At 40.7% G+C, this 27,637-nt stretch overlaps 1 protein-coding gene across 4 annotated transcripts in view; it reads right to left on the bottom strand.

Moving 5' to 3' along the window:
- Positions 1-27,637, bottom strand: part of HECW1 (HECT, C2 and WW domain containing E3 ubiquitin protein ligase 1) — a 252,197-nt gene that overhangs the window by 14,133 nt on the left and 210,427 nt on the right. For all 4 annotated transcript variants that reach the window (XM_056485453.1, XM_056485456.1, XM_056485454.1 and 1 more), the window contains 6 exons: positions 25,550-25,670; positions 24,051-24,164; positions 21,158-21,310; positions 5,780-5,878; positions 4,274-4,403; positions 601-747 (listed from right to left, as the gene is read on the bottom strand). In XM_056485453.1, the coding sequence (XP_056341428.1) occupies positions 601-747; positions 4,274-4,403; positions 5,780-5,878; positions 21,158-21,310; positions 24,051-24,164; positions 25,550-25,670 (764 nt within the window). The remainder of the gene's footprint in view (positions 1-600; positions 748-4,273; positions 4,404-5,779; positions 5,879-21,157; positions 21,311-24,050; positions 24,165-25,549; positions 25,671-27,637) is intronic.

Here is a 27,637-nt window from a genome sequence, read left to right as displayed (position 1 = left end):
GTATGATTAGGAAGGGGCAAAAATATGTGACTATATGGGTTGGTCAGCACAGGTTTTCATCCAGTCCTTGTAACAGCTCTGCCAGAAAGATCTTCTCAGATCCAGGTCTCCAGCAAAGATAAATTGCAAAATCCAGCAACAACAATGGATCAGTATTCAGGAATACCTTCAGCAAGATAACAGCTTGGATGACTGCACCCACAGACCAACTTTACTGGGACAAATACCCTGAAGACACAACGTGTTTCATCAGCTTCTCATCAAAGTGCACAATTCTTCACAATCTTTCTTTGTCAGGGACCCCTAGCCCAAAGTCACAACATGGTAGAACAAAATTTGCAAATGCCTGCTTCTCTAACTCTAGGAATGAAAAGCAGTATTTTTCTTAACTCTTGATCACAAATACTGCTTTATTATATTCAGAAGACACATTTCTTTCCTTTCTCCTTTAATCCTCGGTAGAGATCCATCTGAAGAGATCCAAGAACTTGTGTCTCTTTAGCTGCTTTCTGGGGTACCAATGAAGCACAGTTTAAGCAGGGTGCTACTCTCATTCAGATGAAGGAGGGATGACTGGGGAAGCATCACTTTGTTACTCACTTCGTAGAAGCCACGGACCAGGGCCTCTGTCTGCTGAACCACTCCTCGTTCCACTCGCCATTTAACCATTCTCTCGATGTACTCCTTTTTGTTCTTTTCTGTCACTGCTGTATTTGCCCCTCCAGATTTCAACTCTCTCTCTGTCACCTACAGAATAAAGATAAACCGTGGTGTAGCCTTGTATGGATCATATTGTGCTTCAAGCATGAGATCATCCAAGCAACAGTACAGGAAACAATAGGATGGAGAGGCAAGTACAGTATTGGAATAGGCAGACCGCCTGCACAGATAAATAGTCACTGTGGGATTCAGAGTTTTGTATCAGCCATCCAAACCTGAGAAGAGTTTGTACTGTAAATAACTTCTCCTTATTTTAAGCAGGAGCTGCAGCATTTATTTGCATTTTAATAGCTTATTTAGTTGGCTTGGGTTACTAAGGTTAGAGATTGAGAGGTGATTCAAGGAATCAGCCTGGTTCCTACCCAGCAAGCATATATTCCTCCTCCCATGTGACAGAAAATTGTATTTGTCCTTAAATTATTTTCACATTCAATTTAGTGGAATTAAAAGGAAGAAGATGTTCTTCTCTTCAGTTTTCTGCTGCTATAACAACGATGTCCACCACAGACAGTAAATGAATTGTATGAATACATATTCATCACTAGTATTATTTACATTATTATCTATTTATTAGCCCAACAGATAGCACACAGCATAGGCAGTATTTAGGTCACCTTACTTGAGAGACCTATTGCAATATTATGAATTAAGCAACATTGACTGAGTCATCTAATCAGTAGCTTTGTTGAGAAACAGCAAGAACAAGTAAAGCTGGATGGAAGGAGTTAGGCATTCTTCGCTGGTTCAGGTTAAAATCCCAAACTTAAATCATTGCATCATCATTATACAAGCAATGCTGCATTGTCCAGAAGGCAAGGCTCTGGCTCAGCTACCATGCTGTATTCGTCAAGGTTGTGAAGTATTAAGGTCTATCTGCCAAACCAAAGATTAGATGCTGTCTAGCATTAAGCATGACCATAAGTTCAGATGTTCAAAGTTTCCAGCAAGATTTCCCACAAACACCTAGAAAACTATTGATTTTTTCATCTTCTCATTATCCATATAAATTCAAACACTATTAGTTATCTATGATTGGAAGCTAGTAATTAATAGCAATGTGGTCCTATTTTAGGGATTTTGTTCTCAAGGGCATTAACTGCAGCTGTGAGCTACAATTCGGAATCAGGTTTCAGAGTAGCAAGGAGGCATTTCAACCAATCTAGCTCATTCCTTTTACCTGATGGGAACAACTGCCAGGGCTCAGAGAAAGGCTGTATCCACAAAGAGAACTCAGAGTAAGGCCTGGAAGAACAATTTCTACTGGGCAAACACATGAGAAAGTACTTTGGGTCACAAAGTCACATCTCTGTCTTATAAGTGAAATTCTCAAATTGTCATTCAGTCCCCCCAGTAAAAATGTGTAATACTTGATTTGACGCTGTATCACTGCTGTTACAGGAATGCTCTGGGTTCCAGTACTCAAGAAGGCTGGAATTGACCTGGAGTAAATTCTACTGAAGAAAGTACCAAGAAAGAGGATTTGACCTGAAAGCCTTAGAAGATCAACACACATCAGAGCTGAGACAAGAAAGAAAATATGAAAGCAGCAGTGACTGGTCCACAATAAGGTCATTGTGGAAGCAGGACAAAAGGGCTGTAACCATCTACTATACAGCTTCTCAAGGAGTCATTACATTTCTTGTTTCCCTTACCCAGCCCTTGAAATCCAACTTCCCAAATATTAGCAGAGCTCCTACTGTGATCTACACTTGCACGTGTACCAAGCCAGGCAATGCTCAGATGGCATTTAAGTGGTCAGATACTCCTGGCATGGAAGAATTTCCAATTAGGATCCATCTGTGAGCATAAAATGTGACTGTAATTTCTTTGTTATTTTGCTGTCAGCGCTTAGCAAATTTCAAGATAAAAATCTTACTTTCACTCAGGGCACATGGATTCTGATGTAATTCACAGTGAGAACCAACCTTTTCCCTCATCATTAGTTCTAGCAAGGTCAGTGTCCAGTGCATAGTAAACAGAGTACCAGACAACAGCATCAAAATGTGGCTTTTAGCGTTCTTTTGCTTTCATATCACAGTATCTACAACAGATTGTGATTTTTTTCTATTCTCTTTGGAGCCATCTCTTATCTTCCACAACAGAGTCCATTGCTTTCTCTTTCCTTTAAGGAGAGTGTAACAAGTAATTAGCATGCCAAATGTTACCTTCAGATGCATCAGGGCAACTCAGCTCTTACTCAGCTTTGTAGTTGTCCCTTTTAAACACAAACTTGTCTCATCTGCCTTTGTGAATATGTCTGTATGTTTCTGTCTGCCTTTGTGTATTAGTCTTAGCCATACCTTCCAGGGAAACCACTGTACTGTCAATTCAATGTCATGCAAGATCTCAGTTCCAAGTCCATGAAAAACTCCTGCACTTGAGTCTGTGGAAAAACAGTGTCACTGCTCCTACAGAGGCTTCCTACTTTAATTCTTCTGCCCTGTCCTTTTCATCTGTCCTTAACTCTGCTCATCCTTTTTAACCTTTTGCTATATGCAGGCTAAATTCAGTTTTTAATATACCCCCTGAAGCCTTGCTTGCTTTCTGTTACTTTAAAGCTCATAGCTGAGCAGGGCTGGAATTCCTCCCCTCAGAAACTTGTCTAACTCTACCTTAGCTCACAGAACTACTCTTATGGCTTGTGCAAACCCTTCCAGGAAACTTTACTGTCAAGTGGTGAGAGCCTTTCTCTGTATATTCCGCCTGATTCCTCCTCTCCTTTTGACACTGTGTATCTGCTCCTTACAAGGTATCTCCATCCCCTGAATTTCTGCAGTGCTTGGTGAGCTTGGCTCTTCAGCTTCTCTAGTTTTCAGTATCTCCTTCAGACCTTAATCAAGGTCTGAATATTGTTTTGATTCCCTTCAAGGCTTCCCAAAGACTGTTATAATCCAGCATGGTTTGCAGCAGCAAAAAGCACCAGGGCTTCAGTGCAACCCAAAGAATCCCACAGAAGACATTTGTTCTGGGCCAGACTGTCCTTAAGCCAGTGTTGCACTCTTCTTAAGGCTATAGTGATCAGCCAGGTTACAGAAAACTGTCTAAGGTACAGCTGAGCTGTAGAAAGCACAATAAATGGATGTACATACCAAGTTGTTAAATAGGTGCAAGGTAAGTAAGAGACACAGAATCTAACAGGAAGATATTAGACAAAATAATGGTGAGGGCCAGGTCCTACACCACCTGTCAAATGTTTTTTATCCCTCCTAACCCATCCTTTCAGTCACATCAGCTTTAAGTTATATTGCTTGCATTCACCAAATGCCACATCTGTGTGAACTATACCCTGGAGAGAAGAGCTGCACTCCAGAGAATTCCTCATGTTCATCAGTGCGTGTGGCTCAACAGGCCTGTAGGGGAGCTGTATTGTATATTATACAGCCTAAGAAAAAACATCTGTCTTGGAACAGGTGGCTTGAAAGAAACAGAAGGTGGGAGAAGAAAATGTGTTATTGCAAGGCTAAAGGATCTATTCTGACAGAAAGATGTTCATCATGCTCAACTTTGTCAGCTTCAAATTTGCTTTTCAGATGTTTTGCATAGCTGTGCTCACCTGTCCAAACACCTCCTCGTTCACTGTGAAGGTTAGATCCAGGATATCTGTGATATTGTTATCCTTCATCCACTGCAAGCTCTGATGGAACTCTTCATCCAGGTACTCTAAGTCGCTTAAATCACAGGGCCTGATTGTGAGACCAGAAAAAAGACATGACCCTGTGACTACTGGCAGGATGATTTCCTACTAAATATGTGAACAAATTTACTGAAGATCCAACATAAAACTGAAGTTCATTTAATTTTTTTAACATCAAAGGCTGTTTCACAGTTCAAGCAGTTCTGCAACTGTTTGCTTTGCATAGCTGGGCTCAAGGCCAAATCTGCTTGCATTATTTACTGTCAAAAGACACCCCTGGGGCTTGATTTTATGTGGATCTTCAGGATGCCCTGTACTTCACAGCACACGTGTCCCTTCAGCCCCACCATGCTATGTCTGGCTGCTTCCATTACCTATCATCTGCCAGGTGAGCACACAGGACTGTCACCAGGCAGACCAAGCAGCCTAAATTTCTGCTAATAAGGAGCCATCCTTGTCTGCTGAAAGGACAGGTGGATGTTATGAGCAGCTCAGTTTTCAATTCCCTACAGAGGCAATAAGGATGCAGGGATAACCCTAGGTTTCAGCCTATTTTCAGACTAGATCAGGTACAATATAGATACGAGTGTTTCTACCCCAGCAATAATAATAATTTAAAAAAAAAACCAACCAAACAAATAAAAAAGACCAACATGATAAAGAACTTAAAAAGACAGGTATCTGCTGATTTGGAATCATCTTAACGGATGAACTGTTTCAGATAAGCTTTATTCTGCTCTTTAGCACTTAATTGCAATCTTGAGTTAATATTTATGGCTTTTTTTATTGCTGCAAAAAATTTATGTACCTTGTCTTACTTCAGTTTATTAGTCAAAGAGGGACTGATTGTCAACCCAAATTAACCTTATAAACTTCAAATTGAAAGTAATGTATTATTGGTAGTTTATGCTTACTAAAATAAAAGACAGGAGAAGAATAAAAAAAAAAATACACTGGTTATATCTACATTAACATTCTTATTTAGCCCAAGTTATGCTTTAGAATAAAACGCTACTCCACCAGTGAGGCATTACAGATGGTGTATTTTTGCTTAATATAACTTCTGTCTATCTTTTGTTATTATTTTGTTTCATTCCATTAAAGATGTTTTTCAGTCTTCTACCTGGTTGAATATCATAACTTTTCATTAGTAGTAAACTCTGGAATTATGTGTCAGTACTTTCTGATGAGTGTTTCTAAATGTCATAGTTATTTATTTTTGTCAACACAGTATTTATGAATGGCAAGTTCTTGGAGAAAACAAAGAAAGATTAAAATGTGTTCATTTTCTATCACAGACCACCAAACCAACAGCAGAAAGAACTTGAAGGTCAGTGCACTCGAAGCAACTCCCTAGGGGCTGTAGGACTCTGTAGGACTCGCTGTGGGATCGCTGTTTCTGCATGGTTGCATGGTTATACTCACAGCCTTAGCAGCGCTTTGTAGAACGGCCTTGTGAAGAAAGCGTCAAGAAGGTACTGATGGATGAGAGCAAGGCCAAGAATACGACCGCTGAACCTGAACCTGTGAAATGAAAATGCAGAGTAAATGAAGTGTAACTCAAGACTTCCACTGCAGAAACTTACACAGGTAGCAACTAGGGGGTTTTGGCTGGTTTGTTTCCAAATTAGTTTTTCACATTTATTCCCTGATTTTTTTTCAGAACAGACACTTAATGCCACTCCTCCCATGTCTGATCAATAATGGATCTCCTTGATGCACCTCCTACTGCACCCATACCTGCAGCAGGCATGTTATGTGCTCTCCTGTGCCAAACCAATGAACACTCACTTTCTGTAATCTCTTGTTCAATGTTCTGATACAGACTGATTGCATCCAACACAGTATTTGGCCTGGGAAATACTCACCACCTCAGCAGAACAAATGCTATCTCAAAAGAGCTGCAAAGGATATTTGGAGAATCAGTATATCCAGTTTCTGACTAGCTACAACCCTGCCGGAAGTAGGGCTTTAAAGTACTTTAAAAGGGTAGTTGACTTGATAGAGGAAAACTGAAGTCCAAATAAGCTAACTGTTGTGACCAAGGACACATTAAAATCAGCATCTAAAGCTCAGGCATACTGTTCCCAGACCACTTTCTTAATTCTGCTGCTCAGCTGTTATCAGTATTTACATACTCCTGTGTTTGTTTCTAAGAACAACAACCCCCAGTCCCACTACAAGTACACTCAAATAAGGCCCTATTTATTTATATTATAGTCTGTGACTTGTGATGATAAACTGTTAGATTTTCCTTCCTATGATTTCTTCTGACTTATTCTATATTTTTTAATTAAACCTGCTTTTAAATCAATCACCTCAAGACAGAAAAGCACAAAACTGGTGTGAGTCCAGGTGAGTTTGATTTTTGTAAAAACAACCCCAACAGCCATTCAAAACTTGCTTATATGTAAGAAAGGAAAGGAAAAAAAAATCCAGCACCCCAAATGTGAGCACTCTAAGTCTGAGCTCACTGATAACACAGAAAATTTTTACTGCACAAAAGATGAGAAACATATCAAAAAGTGTAGAAACCATTCCTTCCACTTACAAGAACCAGTGCAAAGACCTCTCCACATGAATGAAACATGAGTCTGATTGTAATAAAGGTAGCAAAGAATATCTGTTCAGTCTACTTTATGCTCATGGGACAGAACAACAAGTGCTTAGTATGTCAAATGGGGCACAAAACAGCCTGCTGTGGGCCCAATTAGCATTTACATCACCACAGGAGCTGCCTCCGGGTCCCCTGCATCTGAGAAAGGTGCTTATGATCCGCAGCTGACCGGCCACAGAAGAACGATTATATTACCCCTTACAGCTGTTTCCACAGCAGCAACAAAAGGCAGCTGTAGGGTCTAGTTAGGGCCTGCTTCACCTCACTTGTGCTCCAGTGCAGTGCTTCCAGCAAAAAGCAAGGAAACGAGGGGGAGCTGACACAATGAAAGCACAGTGGAAGCCAGACAGCTCAAATCCCAGAAATGCTGAACCTGTAATCCGTCAGTTTTATAGCACCTTCAGGATCCATAATCAAGTCCGTTTGTCCCAAATAACGCGTGTCAGCTTTTTGGGTTTTGTTCTTCACCCCCATCCATCCCCAAACGTTTTGAGCTCTGAGTGAAAATGCTGGGGGTGTTCCTCACCACAGTGCTCACCCCACAGCTACTCAACTGTGTGGGATTGGGCAGGCAGGAGCCACCTGGAATAAAGCTGAAAGTGAACTGCCAGGAAAGATCTGGGAACATGGTTTCTCCTAAGAAACTGCTTGAATGTGTGAACAGTGTCCCTTTTCTCCTTGCTGCTTGTTTTACTTCTGCATGGCTTCGAGGGCATTCCTGCAAAGCTGACATGAAAGGGTCCTGCACCTTCACCAAGGTGTTTACAGCTACAGGCACATGTTATGGGGGCTGTTAATGGAGAGTTTAACTGGAATCAATGCCTTAGGGCAGAACTGTATCAAACCATCCCAAAGCCACGGGCAGCATTTCTGTGTGAAAGGGCCAAGCCTGTTGCATCAGCCTAAGAACATGTGAGATAAGTCAGATGAAAGAATTAACAAAACATTGCCACTGCTGGTGCCTATCAATACAGTGGATAAAAAAGCCATGTTGCAGACTGTATTCCCTGGCAGCTCCAGATCACCCCAGAAAAAGACAGTGCTGTGTGGCCAAAGCATGTGAGCTCTCCAGCCCACAGACCCTTCTGCCCCTGCACAGAGCTTTGGTATCTCTGCAGAGACTTGCTACACTTGACTCTCTTCTGAGGAATGCTGTAGGAGAAGGTTCTCTGCCCCTTGTCTACGCTGGACAGGGGCCTGGGACCAGACTAACTTCTCTAGACCAGCATTGAGAAACATGGACCATGGTAAACCAACTGATACCTATCAACAGGAGGTATTTGCTGCCTTTCTCAGAGAACAAATATGCAATTTATCTGTGTGTGGCTCCCTTCAGTTCATCAAGCTTCCAGTACCCTCAGACAAGCATAGCAGTCCCACTTAAAACATATCAAAACTTAAAAAAGAACCAAGAAGAAACAAATTGCCCTCCTTACAAAAGCTAGTTAAAACAAAGCCAGACTCTTGTGTTTATTTCTGCCTGAAAGATTTCGAGCAGGGGTGAGATTTAGAGGTGTGTAAAACAGTCCTTTCAGAACAAAACAAGTTTTCTTGACAGAATAAGCAGCACAAAGGTAAATCCTGGCTGGAGGGCACATACCTTCTTTAAGTCTGAATTACATTTATCTTTCCAAGGAAGTGTAAAATGCTTGTTTGGTTTCTTTCTAGCAGAAAAGCTAGTTTGGGAGAGGTGGGGAATGCAGGGTCTTGCTCTGGCCTTTTCTTTCAACACCCTTCCCTTTCGGAGACAATGATTGAGTCTGAGTAATGTGCTCAAGAGAGAGGGAAAATGCAGGAGGGAGTTAATGAACAGGAAATAGTGGAACAGAGACAGAATTAATGAGCAGTGGAGCTGCTCTGGTTTGACTGCCCATTGACACCCTTCGTCCACTCAAAAAGGACATTGTGTGCACCTGCTTTCTAGCTTTTAACAGCACTACTCTTTGACCCATTTGCAGAAATTTCCACTGTACCTAGCTAATTCCTTTTCCTTCTGGAGGTTTCAGGTGCCTCAACAGCCTCAAGCTGCCACAACAGCCTGTCGCAAAATAACAGGCTCACTCCCTCGATGGGACTCTGGGTATACTTACTGCATATCCATGTACCCAGGGAGAGACAAACCCATGTGCTGTAGCAGCATCTAGGCCATTAATTTTCCTCCAACTGCAGCTGAGTCACAGGAGATTTAATGTACTCTGGTCCTCATCATCCAGCACCAGAGCAAGGCAGGACCCACAACGACCCTTTGGTACAGGGCTCTCTCTCAACTAGTTCAATGAATGAAGTTCTATTTTATGTAACAGGTCTTCCTTGGATTCAGATGGATAACGATGTACCTCAAGAGATTGTAATCTGTGTGCACAGAGGAAGAATGGTCCTTATCACTCTGTTGGGAATGTTTTGGGTACCATGCCTTGTGGGCTAAATTAGGTATGGTATAAGAAACTTCAAATCCTAAAAAGAGGAAGCACATGATGAGATTAAAAAGACTGAAAATCCTGCAAACCTTATCTCACTCAAAGACATCAGCTGCATTTAAGTGTACCCTTCTTGATGCAGTAGCTTGTGAAAAAATATTCAAAGTAGGGCTTGAGAGAGATAAATATAGCATGGTTCACATCAAATTTGAAAATGTCACCAGAGAAATGTTACCAGAGAATCTAACAAGAAGAAAATATTTAGAAAGGCACAATCATGGGAAATACTTCACCTTGAACATACATCTTATTAGACAACAGAGAATTCAGTCATGAAACACAGATTTGTAGGAAACTGGTCATCATGGACTCAAGAGGTTGTGGTACAGCTTGTTTTAAAGCAGTGTCAAAACTGCCATTGTTATGAAGACACTTGTGAACAACCTGAAGGCCAGAAACTGCTGATTAAAGGAATCAAAAATCAATTATTATAGCCTGAAATTTTGTGATTTGCAGTCTTTTGATATGAAGGGGGACAGAACATGCAGAGAAAAATGTACTGAGTCTATGATTTTTTAATTTTGGTGTTATCACCAGCAGTAGCACTTTATAAACAAATAACTTTTTTTAATGCAAGAAAGTTATAAGAACGTGTATTTTTCAAAAAGAGTTGACCAGTGAGATGTTTGCAACAACTCTGCCTGGACTCCTGCATTATGAATTTTAAGCAATACCGGCAGTGTGTCAGGCATGTGCTCCAGAGGTCTGTGTCTAGATGTTGGTAGTACACATACATCCTTGTGTTGGCTCAGTGCAGGAGATCAGGTCACCTCTACAAAACCTTGTCAGTGGATCAAATCCACACCTCTATCTATCAGCCTTCATTAACAAATACCTTTCTTTAATTTGGTGTGCATATTTAACCCCTACTCACTCAAATGAGAGAACATTTGAAGGGACTAATGGGATGACATGGAGCATTCTTTTGTCAGGAAGGTTGAGCCATGCAGGCTGGGACAGGTCATGTGTTCTCTTTATCTGACTTGCATCTGCAAACCCAGCAGACTCCTCTTCTACACCGTGTCATTTGGCCTCCTGGCAAATGTGCTGCAGACTCAGAGGTGGAACGCTGTGGCATTCCAGCACCATGCCTCTTCCATTCAGGAATCCGATGACCTCATGTGTCATTAATATGAAAGGAACGGCTCTTACAAAGGCTGGAGACTAAAGTTCATGAAGTCTCAGCACATTTAAAAGAAAAGGTAAAATAACTCCTAAATTAGTCATAGAGGAGAATTCCAATATAAGGAGTAACAGGAGTACTGTTAGCTCATTTTCTTTTCTTACATCCATCACTAACATGAAAAATTCTGAGACACCAGAACACAGTGTTGAGTCACCTTTGCACGGAATCTCCAAGTGCTGCACTGACTCTGGTATCTAACCACACTGGCATCCCACATAAGAGCTCACTCTAGATCCCCACACGCTTCTTTTGAAGGAATGGTAATGACTCATCCCAACCAGGTTTTGGTTTTACCTTCTGTGCATTATGTTCTAAATACTGAAATGGATCTTATCTCATTTATGGTCAAAATTCATTCCAGGTTTTCAGACAGTTACTGAGTTTCTAAGGGGAAATTCCATACTTCCTCACTGTGAAACCACAGAAAATTCTGTCAGGTAAGCTTCATTTTCAATCCATTCTTTAATTAAAATTTAAAGAAAATGTTTAGGAATACTGACAAGGAGCAACTGTGTGTGCAGATTTCCAGCCTGGAAACTGATGAACTTTAAATAGTTAAGAGTCTACAGGGATTGATCCCTGCGGCCCCAGCAAATGTGACTGGGATTTAATAGAGGATACATTCTACTCAGAGCCAAGGCATTTAATTCAGGCATCAAAAGATCAAGAAGCATATTCCATGAGCCACTCTTTGATAATCCTGTCTGCTTGTTAAGCCTATAAAACTTAGCAGTTTTATTTATATTTTCAAGGAAATTTGTTACACTCATTTAAGAAAGCAGTGGCCGCTCTTAAGTAGCTCCAACTGTAAAGTGGAACAGAGTCCAACAGACCTGCTTGTGCAGTGCCATAAAATACAAAGTGAGTGCTCAGAGTGGGTGGGAAATATAGGTGCATCACCCAAGAACTGAAATTACACAAGTAAAGAAAAAGGATGAAAAATGATTTTTGGAAAGGAAAGCAACTTGATACAAATAAAATTCCTCTTCATTTCAAATCCTGAACAAATAATTTTCTTCAGGTGAAAATAAGCCATTCTTTAGATATTTTTACTTTTGGTGGGCAGTGGAGTTTCGTATGATGAGTAAATTTATGTGAGATAATATCTCATTTTATTGTTAATTTGTGCATATATTCTCTGCTGCAAAAAGCCCGTACAATACTTGTCACTAAGTGGTTCTCCTATGTTCTGGATCTATCTGCAAGTAGAACACATTTCTGTTTTTCAGTTCCAAAAAGTAACCACATGAAAAAAAACTATTGCTTACATGTGATGGAAATGTGGACTATCCATGTCCTTCTAAATCTCTGGAGCTCATGTATCCTAAATTAGCAACTAAACCTCAAACCATTCCTGAAGCCTAAATTACCAGCAACTGAAAAACAGAGATAATCCAAACCTTATTGCTTCTTTGTTTAGCCTAATCAGATCTTTCAAGTCTTTTCCTTGTCCCTAACCTAGTTATTTGTTCACTCTCTTATATCCTGGCTACATTCACCACAGAAGAACTGACAGAAAAGGTTAAAAGACTAATTGTGTTATGGAGAAGAAAGCATGAATTTATGGCAAAAGTTGCAGGCTATTCTGCTTTATCCAGAAAAATGAGAGGCAAAGATAATGTAGATAGGAAAATTCATAGGATCCCCTTGGTTTCTCTTCAACACAGTCTATCAAACTTTCCTCCACATAGTAGCTCCAGGTAAATGCCCATGTGGGAAAAGGGTTACAGCTGCATTTGCTCAGCACTGCAGCCAAGTCAGGAAGCCCCACATTGGAGTGGCTGGCTCTGTCTTCTTGCACATCAGCTGAACTGTGCCAGAAGTTCTCACTGCAGGCAAAGAACTTCTCTGTGTGGGGCCACTGCAGGCACACCAGCCCTGGTGTCATGGGCTGTCTGAGCACCAGAGACACCACACATTGGAAATGGAGAGCTCATTTCCAGGTGTGCCTTTTAACTAATAAGGAGACTGAAAAATGAACATGGTCTGTAATAAGTAACAAGTTCCATGAATGCAAAGGTTTGGAGGAGGAGTGTGGCAAGTGCTGAAGTGGCCACCTCTGCTTGCAGAGCCATCTCTCAGCCTCATGACCACAATGTACAGTCATCCTCCTCTGGGAGAAGCCCTGCCAGAACACAGCAGCATGAGCACAACTAACCTCCATCAGCAACCAGGCTGCCTGCAAGCTTCAGCTTCTCTGGCTGGCTCAAGGGATAAGACACACTGGCCTGGGAGACTCTTGGCAAATACTCCCCTGCCCTAAAGCTACAGAGATACAGACTGAGGTATGAACTACTGGCTAGCAGACAACAAACCTCTACACTTTGTGATTCTCAGATCCTCAGATTTGCTGACTGGCAAATCTCAAAGCAGAGAGGTCAGCTTCTAGAGGAGATCAGCTACAGTATTTCATTTGAAAACTGGCAAAACTTAAATATAAAAGTAAAATAACTTATCTGAAGTTATTCAGAAAACAAGTGATAGAGACAGCAATGGAATCACAGTCTGCTGAGTGCATGCTCCATTTTAGTTGTTTAGTCTATTTGACATTTTTTTACTTTCTCACCTTCTATAAAATAATATGTAATTTTGCCAATCGATCAGCTCCAGTTTATCATCAGTTCCTTGTAGATCAGTTTGGTCTGATGGTTATGGGTTGTTTTATTTCAGGCAAGCAAAAGGACATTTTCATCAACAGACTTTGATTTCTTAGTCAAAGATTTTGGAAGAGTTGTTGGTGGGCACTTTGCATAAATTGGTGAAGTTTCAGACATTGCATGACTTATGTTTGCTTTCCATAGCTTTGCCATGTGTTGAAACAAACTAGTCAAGCTACAGGGAAATCAACAGATTTAGTCATCTGCCAGACAAAAGGGTCATAAAAACACCAGCTGAATGACTGCACATTTTCCTTCATGGCTAACTACAAAGACTGCAGCCACAATAACTGACTTATTCCCAAAGGAGGCACATCCTTTCCAGCCTGTCTGGGGTATTTAAGCATGAGAGAGACTGTCCGTCATAAAGTCCTGGTAAGCACCCAGGAATGTTTACCCTGCTTGATGAGGGGTGATGCAGATATCCTTGAGCTAACTGCAAACAGCTCATGGGCAGTGCAGAGCCCTCTGGACTTACCACCCCTGTCCAGGAGTCACACACTTGGGTTTGCATTGTACTGCAACTTGGCTACTGATCCCTGTCTCTCAGATGTGGATCCTCAATTTAGTAAAGTCAAAAATCTGTGTGCTGATATTCAGACATGCTATAAATTGCTTGGCAATCTATTTTAGGTCTTGTTTTGCAAATCATTGAATATGTCCAACTTTTATTAACACCACTGCAAACTTACCACTCTGATTCTCTTCTGGGAACACACAGAACAGCAGAACCTTTGCATCTGCATTCTGAAGTCTAACAAAATTTTTTACTCTTCTTTACAAATCTTTCAAACACAATTAAATAATTCCAGTTTCTAGTTTGCCATTTTCTAGAATGGAAGTAATAAGTCACATTGTAAAAAGCTCCCTTCAATGAGCCACAAGATACTGAATGCACACTTCTGCATTCTTGCTATCACATGAACTTTTCTCATAGAGGGTGAACAGGTTAGGATTTTTCTCATCCTCCCTAAGTTTATTGGGATTTTGAAAAATATTCCTATTCCAAGTTGGGGCAAACTGACAAACATTACCTTTCTCCCTTTAACAAACATACATATCAGATCAAATGAAATCTGTAATATTCCCCTTTTCTGGAATTCAGTGTAACATTAAGGTAACATACCGAAACTAAGAATAATTTTCAGCAAACAAATGAAGCTTTTAACTTTCAAAACATCCCAGGGAGAGGCATACAGAAACAAAAATGCCTTTGCTACTCAAAAATACCCAAAATGAATTTGGGTGATTTACTGTATTGCTCTACAAGCAGTCTTTCTTTTGATGTATGAATTGTGTTACTTACAAAATTTCTTCACCTGCTCTAGCTGAATTTTCTTTACATTACTGAAGCCTGAATAAAATGTAGTGAGAAATAAGGAGGGGAGTGATGACTGAGCAATACTTCATAGTGACAGCTCAGCCTTGCCCTTCCAGTGTGGCTGGAACAGGACATATGACAACATTCATCACTCCCTGAAGGTTTTTTGCCACTACCAATACACTGACAATCACTGCCTATCCTGCTGCTTCCCTGTGCTTGGGGACAGCGTGGATTTTAGCCTTCTCTCCTCTGCCACATGCAAGGTGCAGACACTACAGAGATTTTCATGTGAAGCCTCCCATCTACGGGCAGATTTAATCTGCAGAGTTGCAAAAGATTAAATGGCCCTAAGCAAGGGAAAAACCCATAAATATGACTTTTGCAAATACAGAACAAAACAGAACAGCCGCCTTTCCCTCAAACCAAACTCTAATTTGGAAGAAGCTCTAGAGAGACTATGAGACTCAGGGAAGGGAAAAGGGGTAGAGGCTGTGAGAGATCTCTTCTTTCAACTCATAAAGCAATACCATTCAGATCCTCAAAAGAGCTTGGAAAAAAAGATTCTCTAGTAAGGGACAAAAAGTCAAGAATAAGGTAAATATAAAGCAGAACCTTTTTCTAAAGAAAAATCGTTGCTGTACAAGCTCAGTTAAGAAGAATGCTTTTTTCTCCTTCAGTTTTTCGTTTGCCTTTAATCTTCCAATTCCGCCTGACCCTTAATAAATAATTAACCAGCTGTTGTGGCAGGCTCTGTGATACAGTCATACATCAAACTTAATAGGAAAATCAAAATTTACTTAAGTACAGGAGGCATTGAGAGAGATCACAGTACAGCAACAAGAAGACATTTCAGTAACATACCCTTTTCACACAGGGAAAAGGTCTTATAAATTATTTCAGCTGCACATTTATTTTAATATCATTATTGTCCAGAAGATTTACAATAGTGCTTGAAAATTTCTCAAGCAAACATAATTTATTTAAAATAAGATATTGCTAGTAATTAAAATTTATAGTCTAACATAACATTAAATGCTTTGGTTTTCTATGGTGCCTTTCATCTGAGAATTTCAAAGCAGTTGTGAGCAGTACTGTACATCAAATAGAATTCAAGTTGATTACATACTAGGAAGTCTCTTTAGATGGAAACTGAGGCAAACAGGCAGTCATCTAATTTCAAAAACAACTGGATGTAGCTTGATGCCTCACTCTGGGGTGCTTTATCTGGGTTTTTAAGAGGATGATTTTTCAGTGTTTAGCATAAAAAGACTCTTTCAAGACATCTCCAAAATTGGTCTCCTAAATTAATTCCTCCCCCAAATGTACACCCACACAAGTGGCCCTTTTAAGTCCAAAACCAAACCCACTGTTTCTGACTCCCTGACTAAACAGGTATTGGGGCTGTATGTAGGTTGCCTGCCACAACAGCTGAAAAGTCAGAGAGATTCATGAGTAATTCAGACCACATATTTCCAAGAGCTCCCTCCAGTCACTGGAGAGGAGTAATGGCTGTTTGCAGACCTCCTGCTTAGATGCTGTGACTACATTTCTCCACTGTTTCCATAAAGAGCCACTGAGTGTGCCTAAATCCATCCCATGAGCTGGTCCGCATCGGAATACAACCCATTAGGTCATGAGGCAATTTGTCACTGGCTTTAAAAACACTTTAATGAAATAAGTCAATCTCTGTGTGAAGGATTAATGGAGCTTTGGTCCCTCTAGGTCTGCCTCTGATGGCCCTACGTTACCATACTGCAGTAGCTCCCAGTTCCTCCTACACATTTCTGATAGCACTTCCCAAACTTTGGAGTACCTCCAGTTTGTCCCTTCTGTCTCCCTTGAGCCTGCACAGCTCTGCCTCACATCCCCAAGCTGCTGAGCAAGATGATGGGGCTGGTTTGCAGCCTGTGCCTGTGATGGACCTGCCACGGCTCACTGCACTGCCTGAGCAGCTGTGAGCACAGACAGCACAGATTCCTGCTGAGCTCTCCCACCCGCCTCACCGAGCCACTCTTCTGCAGATCTGTCCTTTACCCAGACACAAGTTTCACAAAGCTTTTAGGAAATTATCTTCAAAATGTTTACCTTCCAGTCAGACAGGTCTCAAACTGATTAGGAATCTGCCTGATGGGTAGGCAGGGCAATTGCACAAGGCACAACTCATAAGGAAATTGGGGTAAGAAAACCAACCAAGCTCTGTAAGGAGAAAAGACAGCTGAAATTGCAACATTCTCAGTTCTCCTTGGGTTTATTATAACAAGAAAGGGGAAAAACAACAGCTTGCATTCTCTGGCACGCTAGAGATGGAGAGTGCTGGTTATGTGGTTTCTCGTTTACACAAAATAAATACAAGGGCTGCTCAGAGGTTGGCTGGGCCTGCGCCCCCACAGCACCGTGTAAGCAAAGGGAGCTGCCTCTGCCCATGTGCCAGAGCACGTAAAAGCAGCCCAGGCAGTGCCATGCCTGAGGCAATCAGCCCTGATGGGAGACAGCGTGTATTTGCCCAACTCAGCCAGCTGCAGTGACCATGTCAGCTGACTTGGAGCACAGGGAAAGCAAGATCTTGTCTGCATGGAGAGTGGGTGCACCAGGCTTCCATCTGCCTGCAGAATGAGATGCAGAAATACATGCAAGTCTTCTGTCTGACTGCTCAGTGGCACACACTAGAATGTGAGGAGAGGTACTGGAGAGAAGAAAGAAAAGTTCTTTGTGGGAAATGAATGAAAAAATTCCTGCCCCAAAGCAGTTCTAAATGAGTAGAGTTCATTAGGACAACATGGACAGCAACAATCTACAGCTTCTGGAGACCTGAGCATTGGGTCTGACTGTATCATGTCTGTGGTCTTCAGTAGGATTCTGCACAAAAGCATTTTAGCTCAACTTTCTAATAAGGTTCTGCTAAACAAATGCATTAATTTTCATATTAAAAAAATCAAACAAAACACAACAAGGCTTCTCTGAGATGGATACAAAATGCTAAGTACGATTAGCAAGCTGTAAATACCTCTAATATAACTGTAGCACTGGGGTACTGCTCTCTGGCTGCATAAATGTCACAGCAAGGTCCACAAATGCCTTACTATTACAAAAACCCATGCTGCCACTAATTCACAATGAAAACACAGAAAAAAGATGTTTCAAGTTAAGATCCCTCAGATCTCCAAATTAATGTCTGTGAATGATTTTTTTCTGTCTAAGCCATTTGGCCTTTTATGCAGAGACTGGGCTTGTTTTCACATTTCTTTCTTTCCACATTTTGCTCACTTATGTGGAAAAGGGTCAACTACGTCCACTGGGGGTGTATTTCAGAAGATGTTTTCAAATATCTAGGCAAAAAGCTAGACACATTTACCTAGATCAGATAGAATGGCTCATTACTGGCATGGATTAAAAGCAGCTTTTCTGGCTATGAGCTTCAGGTACATCCTGTACCATGCAGATAAAAATATGTATCATCAAACTTTTTTATCTAGGGAGTTATAACTGTCCTCTCATATATAGGGGGATTTAAAAATGTGTGACATCTTATATTTTGTGTGCTCAGTCTGCACATATGTTAACTGAAGGAAAAAGTCTTATTCAATGGAAGTTTGCAGCAAAGGTGTTAAATCTCTGTTTCTCCATAAATGAGAAATATTTTCCAGTCATTATGTCTCTTTCTTAACTTGGCATATATACAACTAGTCTGTGCTTTGATGTGCTCATTTTGGACTCAGAATACTGTTTGTACAAAGAGCAAAGCATGAAATAAGCCACTAAAAGGGGCAGAACTGTAACTTTTAGGCTGGGGAAAAAGAGCAGTGTATTTCTCCATTCTGCCAATACGAATACAACTTCACATCTTTGCATTTTGCTGTATTTATCTCAAATTCACCACTGTTCACTTAAGAAAGAGAAAATGTAAACCAATTTTGATAGCATTTTTTTTGCTAGCTCTGTTTCTTAATATAGCTGTGTCTGGAGAGGTCTTGCAGAAGTGCTATAGAGAAAAACATGCCAAGGGTAGGTTCCACATAAAAAACAAGCCCCACAGCACCAAAAAGTATACAGTTGAAGAAATCTGCAAATCTAAACCAATTGTGGTTGTGTGGTTTTCATGACCGACATCAGACTTCAAGCTTTGAAAAGACTACGAATATTAATTATCTGTGACCCTGGAACTCTCGAACTGATTCATCTGTCTATGTTAGCTGGTGCTTCAAAACAGATTTAACAACAGGAAAGTGATATCTATTTCTGGCATGTTACAGGGAGGAGGCTCTGCTGGAATCTTATCAACAAGTAAATATGAGAAACAGAAGTTCTAGCTCTGACTTTGATGAGAATGAAGAAAGCCTGGGAACATCAGAAAACCTTATTCCTCAGGAACAAAGAGCGACAAGACAGTTAGTAGAGTGTCCTTGCAGAAGTTAGCTTGTAAAGCCTTAATGGGAGAATCAAACTCTGACTTTCAAAAATATTGGTCCAATTCCTATCCTCGCTGGCTGCACAGAATTCTGAACACAAGAACTCTAAGGTTACACATGAATAGCTGAGATTAGTTACAAAGCATAAAAACATTTAGAATGTCTAGATATCTACAAGCCAATCAAGAAACCTGTCAGGCTAATTATAAACTGCTGGTCTCTGGCAATTATTTCCATAACAGGTTTGAGAAGTATTTCCAAGCACTGACTGGATTGTTTATCTTTCCCTTGGGCTCTGCAATCTTGCCCTATTTACAATACTGCATGTGCAAATCTCTTCATTCACAGCATTTATTTCCTTCTGAAGGCCAAGAGATCAAATTTATCTTTCTTAAAAAAAGGAAAATAAAAATGTCTGAAGGCCAAATAACATTCTGCATGCAAGAAGCTGGATCAATATGTGCAGTTGGAGAAACAGCCTACATGTCTAACTGCTGCTGATTTTTTAGTTAAATGCTAACTGCTACAGGAAAATCATATTAGGTGTCTTTCTGCTGTTCTATATACCCAGGATATCTTTAAAAACCTGCCTCCTTCATGTTGAAATGTCTCAAGGCACAGACCAAATGAAGGGATCAAACACAGCATATATGTTTTGCAGTAGAATTTATCACTTAAGAAAATTGCAGGTCTTTGCAAGGATAGTATTTATAACACATAAGAGCAAGGGCCTGTTTCACGTGCTGCTGAGACAAAATGGCAACACCATCTCTGCAAACAGAGATCTGTATTCAGCTTTGTCACAATTTGGCCAGAACGATCATGGGTTTGTATGTGCCTAGTTGGTCCTCTGCCTGAAAGTCAAAATACTTCTCCACAAATAACAGCTTCCTAAATCAGAAGTTTATCTAAACTGTCTGTTAAGACAGAACATAGGACAGATTTTATTTCTTCTTGAAAACTAGGAAAGCACCACATAATGTCTAATGAACAAGACTGCAGTGAGAGGTGAACAAGCTGTAAGAATTAAGTTGCTCTCCTCCTGCTCATGTCAGTAAAGAAACACTCTAAAGCCATGATCATTGTTAGCTCCACTGCTGGAAATTATAATAAAAAAAAAAACCCAACAGTTCAGAAACCATGCAAGTCCCAAGCAAAATCCCTTTTCCCCCTGGCAACTTTAACAGAGGTGATGGTACAACTGCTCTTGATCTCCTGCCTGCTATAAGCCAAGCAAAGGAGGAACTGCTCACAAGAATAGAGGAACACATACTGTTTGCAATTTAAAAGGGGCCTGAATTGCTTCCCATTTTAAATAAAGGATCTCTGAGAAGAGCCAGTGAGATTGACAAAGAAAACCATCATAGGAACAAACCCATGTGGCAGCACTTCTTTGACACAATGAAATCCCACAAGGGACCAAGCAATGCCCAGGGCTCCAAGCCTATGCCTCGCTTAACTACATCTGAAACTACCAAAGTCAAAACAACTCCCAAAGACAGACAGATCTGGAGGCAGAAAGAGAAAATGAGGACATCACAATATGCTTTCAGAATTTTTGATAAACAAGACCATCAATTTGTCTGTTTGCATGCATACTCAGTAAGTTAAAATATCTGCTCACTCTCCCGGTGTTGCCCCAGACAAGCAGGGACACTCTGTCAGGGAAGAAAAGGGAAACTGCTTTCACTGGGCCTTTTTTAAGGCCTGTGGCAGGAACAGAACATCAATGTGGCTCTCAGAGAATACTGTACAGCTTCCAAGTACAATGCTGTGTGATACACAGAAAGGCCACATTGGCTTTTCACAGAAAGGGACCAAGGAGATGAAGACTGGATTAAGCAGAGCTCTTCTCCCTGTCCTTTTTATATTCACATGGAAATTCACAAACATCAAGTCCCACGTAATGTGAGCAGGACATTTTAATAGTAGTACTTCATCACAACTGCTTTTTCAGAGCTGCTCTTGTATTTATGTTTACCCCATCTCCTCCTTTTTGCAACCTATTTCACCACCTCTTCCCAGAATTAGCAATATTTGTATGTACTCTAGTCTAAACTGGCAGCTTTTGTTTTGCTTTTTCATTTTTTTTATTGCTCTGAAACAATTGTTCAGTTCTGCATGAAATGTTCTTACCATTCCAGGTGATTTTCAACAAAGGCAGACATGGGGCTGATCTGTACAGTGTAAGTGTCATTGGCTGAATATTCAAACAGCCCATAATAGGGATTGAAGAGCTCCTGAGACAGAAGGAAAAAGAATTCTCGAGAAGGGCCACTGTAGTCCAACCTGGAAAGAAAAAGGTACAAAAGATAAAATGAGGCTTCTTACCATTTGAGTGGATTTTCTGGGTTTGCCTACATTGGCTGCTGTCTTTCTTAACACAGTAGCCTGTGTAGTGAAGTGTTTCTAACATGATTTATCTCTCCTCTCAAACTTGATTCTGAATCCTGAACAAGTTGTGATGCCAAAACTTCAACAATATCCAGTCTGATCTGGGAGGAATCATAACTGGGACACATGCCTTAAGTAATTTATTTTCCTTTGCTCCAAAAACTTAGCAAACCAGAGGTACAACGCTCAGCCTTGCCTCAGCTGGCTGGCCAGCAGAGGGGGAGCTTTTTGGTGAGTGGGTTTGAACTGCCTGTGAACATGGAAAGAGCAGAAAGCCTGGCCTAAAGCAGAAATTGCTCTGATCCTCCTATATCAAGATGTACCCAAATCCAGCCCCAAGGTGCTTTTTTAGGTACAGAAACCATAAAGGTTTAAGCTAAACAAGACCAAGTCCCAGCAGAATTGTGTCTCTTAAGACAGAATGATGATTCATTGCTTGTTCCATCCAAGCCCTTCCACTTCTCTGTAATTTTCATGTGGTGCACCCTAAACTGTGCTTTGCTGTTGTATGAATTTGCTCTGTAGAGATCCTCTTTTTTCCTGTGAATTTTTTACACTCAACTTGGAAATAAAGGGAAACATTTTCCCTGAATGGATTAAATAAAAACTGTGGTGGATTTATTAAAAACAGATCATTCTCTAATAATGGTAGGTTTTTCAATCTAAAATAAACCTACATGTAGCAATATGAATAAATGATCTCTAGCCATGTCTCATGTGTGCCAAAAGATTTTCTGAGGTGGACAGTATTCCTTCTACTGAACAATTGTAAGTGGAAAGCTCTGCAACTGGATCAGAATGCTCTGTACTATGAAGTTATGGAAGCATAAGTGAAATAGATTGAATGATTGATTTGTGTAACTAGAAAGACAACAAAGGGCAGGTGGGCCCATCCTCCTGTGTTTTATGTCTGGAAATTCAGTACTTCTCTCTTTAAGGAGCTTTAGCTCTAGGATCATGTGATGACATGAAAGCCACACCCGTAAAGAGGATTGTAACAAGCCCACATGACCCACTAGTGCCAGCCATGGACCAGGTCTGGTTCAATGGACATCAAAGTACCAATGGCTGGAGTAAAGTACTACAAACAACACGTGTCTATGTCCAAAAACCTTCAACAGGAGACTGCGTTTCTGGGCAACACACTAACTCATCATAAAGCCTTTATAGTTAATTTTCTATGTCTTTTTTCTTTGAAATGTGGGAAGCTGTGCCCATACAGCATCACAGGGCCATACAGCATCTACTCTTCAGTAGGGAATTGGCCTCTTGAGTCCTTCCAGCAGAATGTATATTAGCATTAAGCAGCAGAAACCCTAGAGGAATGTATCTTCAGATGTAAATGAATCAGTGAAGAATGAATGAATTTGCACATCAAATTGGTTTGCAATTTCTCCTGAGGACACCACACCAAACAGAAAACAATATGACTTTGGCCAGTATTAGCATTCCAGAACGCTATTCCAAAATCATAAACTTAAATGTGCTATATGTTTATGCTTTACTTGCAGGCCAGAGGCAAAACCAGCTGTGAAAGATAACCTGTTACACAATATTGAATCCATAGAGAATAAAAAGTAAGAGTGAAAACATCCCTGATACTGAGGCCACCAAGTGACTCTCTTTGAGACTGTGAACTTCTGTTTTCCACTGGATGTAACCTGTCCTGAGACAAGGGACAGAGCCCTTCATTTCCCATGACACCTCAGAGCTGAAAGTGTCAGCAGCTTCTGGACATGCTGAGAGCTGCCTCAGGTACTATCTGGTGCCTTTGGGACGAAAATCCTACACACATGGTTTTTGAAAAAAAGAAATTTTACATGCAAAGCTTGTAAATACTTGAAAAAACTGAAATACAATTTCATGCCTTTGTAATATGGCACACTGGAAACACACACATAATGGTCTTTCCATTATAAAAGCGTCTGGATTAAGCCTCAATTACAACACAGCTCTTGAGGTGAGCCAGGGTGGCTTTGAAAGGTTGTGCTTACATTTGAAAACAAATAGGTCAGGGGCTGGCTTTCATCATACAAGAAGGGTTTATGGATTTTAAGAGTTGTAGAAAGCTTCCTGAGAAAAGGCCTTCTCAAGAAACTTCCATTGCTTTCAGATTCCAACAGCATAAAATTAAATTGTAAGGACTAAACAGCATTCATGTTTCTCACTTAAGATGGAAACAAGAAATCCACATATGGATAACAAATGATCATTAGCTGGCATGCAAAGTAAAAAATTTTAAAGCAAAACCAGATCTATCGTGAAGAGTTAGAGTAACAAATGGATAAAGGTCTGGTCTCTAACTGAATTCCTGAGACTAGTTCAGTATGTACACACTGGCCTGCAGTTGAGTTTTCCCTTCCAGTCTGTCAAAATATCTATGGCAAACAAGATAGCAATAGATTTAACCACTTAAACTGTCACTTTGAGACATCCAGATGGAAGGTGTTATAGGAAAATGCAGCATTATTGTCATTTTTAGCAGGTGTTTGAGTTGATTAAGATGAATCACTTACTCAGTGGTAAAACAAAACCAATGAAACATTACATAACCAGAGAGGCTCAGCCTTAGTCAACTTGGTGTTTTGCAACATAGTAGCTACTTCATAACCGAGAGCATTCTGTGGCTCCCTACCCCTCCTCGCCGACAAACGTGACGTAGAGTTTGTTCCGCTGGAGCTCCTTGCGCGAATACGCCATGACCTGGTTGAAGGTGCCTTCCAGCAAGTGGTCACGCCGTATAATTAACCTGCAAAGGGCAGCAGAAATAAAGATCTGATGATTGAGCCTTGTGTGAGCTTGGGAGGCTGAAGGTAAACAACAGCTGTAAAGAGAGACATTCGCTCTCAGAGAATTTAATAAAATGGCATCTGGTCGTGCACGTGCTACTTGACCACTACAGGGTTTCAGGAGTTGTTCCATTGGCTCCTCTATGTGCCTCGAAGTGAATTCCTTCACAATACCATGATTAGGTTCAAAGTGCTGCTCTACTGCTAAGACTCTCTGCAACAACCTATACATACAAATTTATATGGTAGAGGGGGCTGTGAGTTTCCTGTGTATATGAAGTCACAGCTTTCTGGAATTGGCCCCAAACACTTCCTGGATTTAATCCAGTGAATGTCCATGGAAATACTGCTTCTCTAGCAGGGGAAGCAAAGGGAGTATCAGCCTCTGTTTATACAACACATCTCTCATTCCCTTACTAATCTCTAAAACAACTTAATGAATAGTACTTTTACTCACCATCTGTGCAAGAAACCCTTCTTGTTCATATGTTCATGGACATTTTAAAACAGACCTAAAATATATTTCACGTCTTTCTTGGACCCATTGAGCAGGACACCAAAAGGGGTAACTACCACCTAGGACTCCTCAGCCCTGTAAGATCATTTTGCTGATGACGTTTGCCTGAAATAAATTGCTTGGCTTCATACTTTTATTTTTTCCACAACAGATGTCCTTTGGTAGGAAGCCAACCTGAGGCATAAATTCAACCAGATGCCCAGGAAATACCTTAGGAACCCACAGCCCTTTGGCAAAGTTGGATAACTAGATTTAGCACAAGCAGGTACAGGCTCAACAGCCCACTAACAAGATGTATGGGAAGAAACTCCACAATCATGACAGAGAACCCCAAATACATGAAGACTGGCAGAAAACTCTCCAGTTCAAATCCAGGAGGGCTACCAACACAAAGGACCATGGAAAATTAAACCTGCATGTACAGACTAACTTCTGTAGGATCATGTTCTGGTCCTGAGTTCTACCGATACGTAGATCCAAAGAATTTGGAGTCATCCCGCCATTACAATGATATAGCTGTTTTTAATATCTGGTGGGTGTTTGCCTGGAAGGATAATTCTGCTACTGGCAAATTAGAGGAATGGGAATATCCTTCTTAAATAGGTAGGAAATGGGAGTATGAGAGAGTACGAAAGAAATACTTTAAGAAGTAAAACTTCCACACAAAAGCCTCTTGAAGGTCACTCTTGGGCAGGTTATATGGAGATGGCTATGTAAAAAATGCAAATCCAGGGTGTTTTACAGTCCCTATCCCTGTTTTCATGGATAATGAATGACAAACCACAAAGCTATGCCCTGTTAGACTAACTGAGTGATTTTAATACTCACTTAATTTTCCCTGGACCTTGCCCATATCCTTTGGCTTCAAGTTTTCGATAGAAATTGCGCAGCTTGGCTTCGAAGTCCCTCCTGTACGGAGAAGGTGCTCTGGCGCTTGCTCGCTGCAGCCCTTGAGGGAAAATGAACAGCATCCTAAGGTGTAAGGGGCTTGACATTCTTCCAAATCATGCAGATTATTTTTCCAGACAGAATGGGTTTATAAATATGTTAGGAACTTTTTGCAGGTATATGGTGCACTCAGTATTATTTTTGCTCTATCTGGTATCAATAGAGTTGTAAGTCCCTGTAATTCAGTGAGTGCAATGAACTTCCAGAGACTGTATCCTTTTCACTAAAAGTACTGTAAAACTCACCTTGTGTTGCCCTTGAGTTGCCTCTGCCTTTAGCTGTGATTGAAAGGAAACTGAAGGATCAGAAAGGCACGAGAAAGACTGATGTGTATCTGACTCTCATGGTCAGTGGCATTTAGGTTTTCTTTCCCTTTTGCACTTTTAAGAGATCTCTCTCCTCTGCATTGTATAGGAGATTTCCTTACTTGGCAGGATTAAACCTCTGAAACTCAGAGCAATGCTTCCCACTGGAGCCTAGCACCCCAGCCAAGCTGGGAGTCAGGTTTCCCTGTGTTAATCTGACTGTATATTAAACACTTCCAGCTATCAACACAAAACCCCTTTGTGGCATCAAAAAAGTTTTCTGTCAGTAAGAAATGCTACTTTTCCCTATTACAATTCACACATACAACAGATTTTTCAGCAATTTGGAACCTGTTTTGTTTCAAAGGCTGCATTCTCAAAGTAGGTGATTATTCTTTTTGTACAAACAAGTGCCATGCCATAAAAGGCCAAAGAATAGATTAATGAAATCCCATTTCCCTATCTCATTACAAAAGACTATAAAAAATGGCCCTTTCATGAGAAATCTGGCAGCAAATGCTCCACAAGAAAGAAAAAAAAGCCCATCACATTTAGTGGGAGCTCAAAGTATCATGGTTGCCATGAGGAAGGGACATTACTGTCTCTGCTGGTAAAACAGAATTTACACACAGCACAAAGAGAATCACTTGCAACACTTCTTTCTTCTGGCAGCCTTTTGTTTTCCCCCAGGAAATAAGAGAAGGGGTGCTCTCATGGGCTCTATAACCAGGACAGAAATTAGCAAGTAGACTGCATGTGGCTGGAAATGAGTATTTGCCCTTGTGCTTTCACAAGAACAATGTACTAAGTTACATTTGTGCCATAAACTTGGATTTTTTTTGTACTGTAGGAAACTTGCTTATGACCTGTCCTGATACAGACAAGGGGAATTTGTATTAACAATGGTGTTAAAACTCATTAATGAAAATAGGACATTCTGACAGAACACTGTTCTCCTGTAGAGAAGGGTTTAGCATTTAACTTCTTCACATCAAAAAAACCTTCCATTTTCCACAGCCACATCTAAGATTTGAATTTCTGTTGTCCATTAATTTTGTTTGAAATCAGGTAATTTAAATGCATGCTTAAAAAGCTCAGCCAAAAATGGATTTCTTCAGATCACATTTCTGTTGATTCTCTCAAAATGGCCACTGGACACAGCCATTCAGTGAAACTGAAGTGGGGGCTGTGTCTCTTGGCAAAAGAGAGACACCAGCTCCTCAAATTTCTATAGCATAAACAATAACTACAGAGACATAGCACAGCTGGAAATAACCTTCTCAGACAGCATGTCTTTCTGGAAAATATGTTTCCTGTCAAATCTAAGTTAATGGGCTGAACACGGGAGGTCAGGCTAGATGATGAGGATGATCTCCTCAGGTCTCAAAATAGATGTGCCTTGGGAAGAAGAGAAGTTTTTGGAACATCAAGTGGAGGAGACTGAAATTTACAGGGGTACTGGAAGTGCTGCAATTCACCTTCAATTTGGAAGGTGCTCTTTGCTGCTGCCACATAAAATGAATGTGCTTCCATATCAGTGACTTATGCTTGGAGTACACCATTCTCTTATCCTAATCCTTTCCAATGATTTAAAAAGCAGGAAAATACCTTCTTCCATATGGGTAAATTCTGATCTGTGTTTCAGCTACTGCTAACACCTCAA

Source organism: Oenanthe melanoleuca, chromosome 2 (assembly GCF_029582105.1).
Source record: "Oenanthe melanoleuca isolate GR-GAL-2019-014 chromosome 2, OMel1.0, whole genome shotgun sequence".
Classification (NCBI taxonomy): domain Eukaryota; kingdom Metazoa; phylum Chordata; class Aves; order Passeriformes; family Muscicapidae; genus Oenanthe; species Oenanthe melanoleuca.
This window is presented reverse-complemented; position numbering and strand designations above follow the sequence as displayed.